Genomic DNA, 8,172 nt, shown 5'->3' with positions numbered 1-8,172 from the left:
CACCTAAACAGACCAACAGCACCAGGAGCCAAGACCAGGAAGGTAAGCCATATTCACCACACTACAATATTTGTGTTAGATTTTAGACAAGACAATAGTCGAAAAACCTTGAAAATAGAAATCAATTATCAGGCCCAACATGTGTGGTCGGCATTTGCTTTATATTGAATAGTGTACCTTTTTTTATTAAATTAAGATATCAAAGGTTTTGTTTGTGAACACGCAGATGTCCCACTTTTGCTAGTAAACGGCTGACTTTAATATAGAAAGACCAAGATCTCTCTGATATTGCTGCCAGGTCAGTTAAACCTACCAGGCCATTTATGTGGAAATTCAACACTTAAAAACCTGTTAGAATTTAACATTGCACTGTGGAAAAGGGAGACCTCTAGTGAATTTATAACTGAATACATTTTTTTTTTGAAAATGAATGCCCATTGAAGCTCCTGCTTCAGAAGTTTTAAAGGGACTTATTAAGTTTAGCACCTTTAACTTTTAGCTGATTTGTTAGCAAAAGATCTGACAATTTTAACACTTGAAACAGCTGTACTGAGAACAGGTGCCTTAAGCATTAAAACATTTATTATTAAGACCCAGATTTGTTCATATTTGTAAAAAGGTTCATTAAAATGTGTCAAAATCAGCCACTACTTAAGATGTAGCGCTAACCTCAATGTCAGCAATGAAACATATCTATGCATACACATGTACTTAGAGCAGATGTTTATTTCACTATTAAACTGAGTATGGTTTAGTATGGTTTCTAAAAGCGAATGTAACTTCAGACCCCTGATGGCCTAAACAATGCTTTTCTTGCTAATATAATTACTGCTAATGATTATGTTGTATACTAGGGGTGGGAAAGCAATTCTTAGATGCATTGAGGTTCTATCTTAAAAGATTTTGTCTCAATGCAGAAAAGTCAATAATCAGGAATATAAAACCAAATTCTCAACATTATACTTGCCTGTAATCATTTTTTAAGACTGGGCAGACACCAATTGGATGGTAAAACATAACGCACATACAGGGGCATTGTGTAAGCACATGCATACACATAATCAAAAACCACTTAAATTCTATGGATGTCCTTCACATTTCTTTTTTGCTCTTACCTACAGATAAAAAGACATGCTTCTGCGAGCACTGTGATTTCCACACTGTCGACGCCTCACTACTCAGGTCTCACCTGGACAGGCAGCACCAGGACTTCCTGGGTCCCTACTGCAAACAAAGCACCATTTTGGACAAAGTTAACCCAAGTGGTTTCAAGGCCTCAAGATACATGGACTACCTCAGGAACAGGAGTGAATTGCTCAGTCAGCCATTCTGGAATCCTTACACATGTCCACCTGACCAGGGGTCAGCAGAGCCCAACATTAAAACAGAAAAGTCAAATGGTACTGAGTTTAAAGGGCAAGGACATACTACTAATGATGCTGATAGTCTTCTTAATCTGTCTTCATTACCCGTAAGTGAAGGAGACAGCACTGTAAATTATCCAATAAAGACAGAGGGCCTGGTGAGACATCAGTGCCCATACTGCTCCCACACTACCAACTACCCAGAAGTACTGTGGATCCACCAGCGGGTTGCACACAGAGTGGATAACAGCAGCTCCATGGCACCCAAGTGGGCACCCTGCACTAACAGCCCCAAGAATTTAAAGGCACGTGCTACCCAGTGGAGACGCACAGGGCCGCCACCATTTCTCGAAGGCAAGGACTGCCCTGCTTTACCTGCTCCAAGAACTCAACGCACACAGCCTCCAGCTTTGACAACCAGCAGCAGCACTAGCAGCAACAAGCACTCAGCCCCCAAGACCAAATCAGGCGTCCCTAAGTCCAAGCATCAGTCTAAGGACTCACATTCTTCAGATGGGACACAGTCTACTGGGAGGATGGGATTCCTACCTCAGAAGAAGTCTGGTGAACATAACCGGGCAGAAAAGGGGGGAAGTAAAAGCTCCAGCACTCAAGCTACTTCATCAAGCAGTATTGTGGACAGCAAGAGTGCCCCTAGTTTCCAGCCTACAAGCAGCCCTAAGCACAGAAGCCACAGAGCTGCAGTGGAAGGAAACTTCCCTCAGGAGGGTTTAGGTTTCATGTTGGCCAGAAATCATGGCGGGACTTCATCTAACGCTTCTGCAGAAAGACCTCATCCACGCAGGCTGTCATGTGACTCTTCTTCTGTTCCTAAAGATCCTGATCTGTGGGCTGCCATGAACATGTGGGGTCACAAAGCATATTTAGAACCACTCCGTTTTGCTCAGGTAAAAAATGAATCAACAGGAGAAATGCCAATGGACTTTGATATTTTGAGTCTCCTGAAAAACTACAGTCCCCACGATCTGGCTGCTCTTTACCAGCACTGGGGGTTTGTTGATCCCAGGATTGATCCACAAGGTGAGCAGGAGCTTTGTTTTCGTAATAAATTTACTGTAAATGTATAGAAGCCCATTACCATCAAGGTGATGGGGTAACAAGATTCTTCAACTCAAGATGATTTGAAATAATTACTAAAAATCTCAAAAATAATTACTTTTGATTACAGTTTCTTATTATGTTGACATACTAAGTCATTAATTTTTAGAAAGATTTTTATAATAACTGACAGGATCTTTTTTTTTTCAACAGAAGAACTAAATTTGAACCTTATTTTTTTCTTTTACTGGTGGAAATATTAATGGGCTGATGAACAACTGAATATTTATTTTTCAAGCTGTCTGATTGCTAAAATAAAATGGATTAAACAACAATGCCTGTTTTCCCAGTGGCAATCCAGGATAAGGAAACTTTAAAGTTATGTTTTACACTAAAGGATGAGTCAGCATAAGCCTTTTAATGTCTTGTGCAAAACAGAATAAGACATGACCATGATAGTTATGTTAACATTTTTTTTTCCAGCAATGTTGCAGTTAAATGGAAATTTTGGAAAAGAAGTCCACCCCAACTCTGACGCTTCCAAACAAGTATGTTGTCTTTACAGCAGCCACTGATATTATATATAAAAATTGTCTCCTAGGCTACTGTGCGTTCATGGACATCGGAAAAACATTTTTCCTGGTGAAAGCATCCTTCATGTGGGAATCAGAGGTGGAAACTGGAGCTAGTTTTTGCTAACAGAGTTTCCCAGTAAATTACACATTGTTGACAACTGACCTACAAAAACTCGTCTGACAATCAATCAGATGTGTTATGGTATAAATATAGAAAATTCACAGCATGCACGTGATATGTTTTGCTAACGTCCACAATGTTCTATCGATTTAGGTTGTAGTTGTCCATTAGTTTCAACAGAGTCATTTAAAAGAAGTGTGCTATTGCCAGATACAAGTAAACCAATTCAAGTCAAGTAGGCCTATGTTTTAAGCTCTTTTACAAATTGTAGTGAAGAAAGTAATTTGTAATTGAAGAGCTTTGGGGTGTCCTTTGTTATTGTGGCCTCCATGTTTTCACACACCTGATGCTCTAGGCTACACCCAACAGTTGGTGACCAGTAATGTAACAAGTTGTTAACGGCAATATAAAAGAAAAGAACACGCATCCCGACCGTGTGAACGCGGGCAGTCGGAAAAACAACGTAATCACGGGGATGGCCCCTGATATTCCCAGGTGGCATGAAAAGACAAAAGGCCCAATCCTGCCATTTTTACTATTCATATTACGGATATATTTATATGTATAATTGAAGAGTTTTACATTTAGATGAAAAAAATAAATAAATAAATCACCTTTTTAGGTTTCTAAAGTTAACCGAATTGAAAATATAAACCTGAAGGTGAGTAAAGACACCTTCACTAAAACATAACTGAATACACTTAGAACTAAAGAAATAAAACATTAATCTTCAGCAAAAAGAGCTGAGATGCTTTTTTGCTCACAAATGCCATACATTTAATGAGGGTGGCTGTTGTTTAGACTGTAATCTCGTGACATTTAGTAAATAAATTGATTACAGGGTGAGATGTGTTGGGATCTGGGTGGCTCACCATCTCTGCTAAACAACTTTCTGGGAAAACACTGTCCAGACCTTTATCCCCTTATGAAAGCATTATACATTTTGTCATTTACTGTATGCCATTGTACTAAAGGAAATGTCAGTAAATTGTTAACATCAGAGATGTTGGCCTTATTTACAGTTAAACTGAAATATATAACTCTATAGATCCATCAATTTACTTTCTAAAATTAAGAACAGTGTAAAAGTCCTATCCCTCACAAGTATGTACAGCATGTCTTCGCCAACTGTGTGTTCCTGTCCTCGTCTCTGTACCTAGTCTGCGTCTGAATACAGTCTGTCACTTCTGTGCTCACGTGCGCTTGCGTATTTTCATGCATTTGCGTGCGTTGCTGTCAACTTCCCCAACCTGGTTGTCTCTTCCTTCTCGCTTCCATAAGAGAGGCTGACAGTGATGAGGCAAACAAATAACAAAAACACTGTTGTCCCCCTCAGGGTAAAACTCTCCCAGCATCTCCATATGGTGTGTCAGTCAGGCCTACCCTGATGCTACCTACAACTGTTCTTGCTTCCTCCTCTTTCCCCCTAGAGTAATATGTGGGCAACTTTTTAAACACAAGAGATGGGCAATAGTTCAATCTGTATGGGTGAGGAATTACAAATCAGATTATCCAATATGGATAAAACTGTGGGGGCAGTAATATTAAACCATATTTTGTGTTGACAAATTAGAAGTGATTGTTCCATTTTCTTTGTTTTTTGTGTCTTCTGGTCTTTACACTTTTATTTTTTAAGAAGGCACCAGCTTCACTCTGTCCATGATATGCACATATACCACAACATGAAGCCTATCTATGTGTAGCTCTACATTACTGACACCTTAGGTCACCTAATACAGTAGCTAGATTTGATTATCTCCAAAGTGTAGAGGTATACTGAACCTAAAATCCCAAAACTGATTATTTATATGGTATTTCATTAAGGGCATAAACATTCAATGGACAAAAAAGATACATTTAAAGTATGGCTACTGTAAGAACATTTTTGTGACAATTTAATCAGCAAACAATTTCTCATGGATTTAGTTCTGTTGTTTAAATTAAGTTGGTAGTCCTTATTCTTTATATGCTGGACAAAACAGTTAGCCAGTGTAGCTAAAATGCATATGTCGTTTTGCAAAATTCATCAGAAAATCATATAACGTACAAGCCTAAACCTACATGTGACGCTAAATTTGCTTTACATGTTCAATAAATGAAAGAAATATCATTCTAAAATGAAAACTAACAAACTTTGTACAATAAATTTCCAGTTAAATATTCCAAGCCATAATAAGTAACTCTGATTCAACTTGATAGCTCTTGTTGAAAATACATGTAGTCATTAAACCATAACCGAGTAGCTGTTATGAACAAAAAAGAACTGTCAAGTAATTATGATATTAAGAAATCTAAATATTGTGATTTCAGATAGCATTGTTTCCCTTTAAGTATATATGAATATAGTATGATTCAAGTATTTGGTTACGCTGCTAGCTCATTAACTGAGTATAACAGCGTGCATATACACACATTCCCTCTCAGTGTTGTTAGCTAAAATCTAACTGGTGTTCCTCTACTTGCAGGTGAATAGCCGCTCCACTTCCTCCTCAGGGTCTCTTCACAAAGGAACGTGAAGTGACATTGTGTTCCCTTTGACTTCCAGCCTACATGATTCTGCTGATCAAAAAGGCTTGCTATTCTTTAAAGGAACCAGCCATAACCCCTAGAGGACAGAGGCACTGGGTAATGCACATTATATGCAAAGCAATGAGGTGGACTCTTATCATTTTGTAATATTTAATTTGAAGTGTTACGCATGTTTTTTGTTTGTCAAGAGTGTAGATGTGTTAGTTACACAAAACACACATGAACTTATGTTCAATTAAAATGAGGTAAACCTGTTGGAGCTTTTTGTGAACAGAAACATTTAGGGGGGTTGTCTGTGGAAATAAAATGAGAAGCTACCAGCACCAAACAGTAAAACTCTGGATGCCACTAGAAACATTTAGAAGTACTGCAAAGATGTAAACTGTGACCTGAACACTTTACATCACTATTTATGTTTCAGTTTGTCGTTTTTATGTAGTCTACAAGCTTGTAAAATGTTCTCTTTGGGTTTTAGGTTAGTACTGTATTTGATTGTCTCAACATAGATATAGACAGGATATGCAGTGGGGCAATTAAATATAAATTGCAGCTTGTTTTACTTTTCAATTTTAAGCCCATATTCACATAATTATTAAATATGTATCTTACAGTAGAAAATTGGCTTCCATGACTATGCTATGACAAGTATAGCGCTGGTAAAATCAAAAGAGGAGAAGGTCCAGCAAAAGTTTGCTTTTACAGTTTTCAACTAAAAATGAACACTGATCCCTCTATAAGACACTATGGAGGGGGCTTAATTAGAGCTAAATCGGGCTTTAGCACTATTAGCTCATCACCCCACACACATTAAGAGAACAGTTGTGAACAGAAAATGTGATTTAAAAGCTCTTCAGCCCACAAAAAGTTGTGGATTGACTTCAACTCAAATAAAAATATTTCTCCTAAACATTACATTTGCTACACAGAGACTTGGTATACTGCAACACCTCTCCATACTTTTGACAGAAGATGAGCATCTTAAGGAAATTAGATTTTCTTCATGTAAATTCACTCTTGATCAGTATATACACAAATATACTCACATCCATGCTGAATGGCATCATCAGTGTATCTTCTTGTCTTCTGCTACAATCTGCAGTTTTAGTGACCAAGTTAACTAACCGCTCACTTCCAATTTACAACTTCTATAGATTATACCACTACACCACTTCTTGTGTTTTTGACCGGTTTTATAGCCATGTCAAACTGCGGGAGCAGCACCATGGTCTTCATCACTCAACCTATATCTACTGCCAAACCTCCAAAATTGAATAATCAATTCATGTGCAAAAGTCACAGAAATATACCTAAACTGGTGGCCATCATTGTAGCTAGTCTGTCAAACACATTTATGTGCCGATTTGCAATGAAATGTGGTGTCCTGCTTTGCAATTCCAATTTTGCAATTTAAATGCAATAATTTGTCTTTTTTTCTCATATCAGAAATATAGAGTAAACATCTGCACTCACACTTCACATTGTGCTAGTGATGTAGCAATTTAATGCTGTGACTTTTAGAAGTAGAAACTGTAGCGATAAGAATTTCTACTGACGTGGCCCTGACTTACATCTGCCAGTCAAGCTACTAAGAAGATTGCAAAATATTTTGTTTTTGAAATTCACCTCGTTCTCAAATCTGTTATTGTGTTTTCTGTTTGCAGATTTCTTTAGCATGTCTATATTTTAGTTCTGATTCAGTGTATTCATCTCCCATAGAGAAATAGTCTATGCATTTGATAAAAAGCCATGAACTTATGGATTCTTGGGAGATCTTGAGAATACATAATTTATTATTGGAGTATTGACTTTGATCTGTGCGGAAAATCTGTTTTTTGATAAATACTGTAAATGATTGTTTTATTTAATGATATTTTTGTTTGATAACAATTTAATTGTAACACTCCTAAGTACTTGATATTTGTAGTAACAACAGAAAATGTAAAAAAAAATAAAAAAATATCAGTGACACACTTGAGGTCAGAGTGCAGGGTCAGTAAGGAATGATGCTCGTGCATTGAGCCTGTGATCTAACAGCTGTCTGCAACGAGACAGCTTGGCAGAGGAGGAGTGACAGTAAAACCGTGAGACAGCGACGTTTATGCAAGCTTGAACTTTTATGCAAACCTAAAACTTAAATTTGAGGTCTCACTGAGTTTATTTTTGTGACTATGTAAACAAAACAACATGGTTTAACATAGTTAATAATTATGTTGGTATCAGAATTTCTATTTTCACCAGTTACACTTTTTGTCTGACTGTTACAATATACAAATAAAGTTGGTCAATGTAGATTTATATCATGGTATTACTGTTGTTTTTAATTCCCCCCCACCCCACCCACCTATCACATACACCCACATATTGAAATGGAAAAATCCACTCTGGTTGAACCACCACTAATAGATATATGCATGAGGCATTGCACATACACATTGTTCATTTTAAGGGGTCAAAAGCCCAAAATGCCTTTTTATGGTTCAAGACAGTAACTTGTATATAGAGAATACATAAGGATTGAATATGT

At 37.3% G+C, this 8,172-nt stretch overlaps 1 protein-coding gene across 1 annotated transcript in view; it reads left to right on the top strand.

The window, feature by feature from the left end:
- The window catches only part of LOC116701620 (zinc finger protein 516), a 19,193-nt gene extending 11,250 nt beyond the window's left edge, over positions 1 to 7,943 (top strand). The window contains exons 2-5 of the mRNA XM_032535415.1: positions 1 to 42; positions 1,122 to 2,405; positions 2,907 to 2,971; positions 5,585 to 7,943. The exon at positions 1 to 42 is cut by the window's left edge and continues 1,486 nt beyond it. Coding sequence (XP_032391306.1) covers positions 1 to 42; positions 1,122 to 2,405; positions 2,907 to 2,971; positions 5,585 to 5,635 — 1,442 coding nt within the window. The 3' untranslated portion in view covers positions 5,636 to 7,943. The remainder of the gene's footprint in view (positions 43 to 1,121; positions 2,406 to 2,906; positions 2,972 to 5,584) is intronic.
- Positions 7,944 to 8,172: the final 229 nt, after the last annotated feature.

The sequence above is a fragment of the Etheostoma spectabile genome, chromosome 14 (assembly GCF_008692095.1).
Source record: "Etheostoma spectabile isolate EspeVRDwgs_2016 chromosome 14, UIUC_Espe_1.0, whole genome shotgun sequence".
Lineage (NCBI taxonomy): Eukaryota > Metazoa > Chordata > Actinopteri > Perciformes > Percidae > Etheostoma > Etheostoma spectabile.
This window is presented reverse-complemented; position numbering and strand designations above follow the sequence as displayed.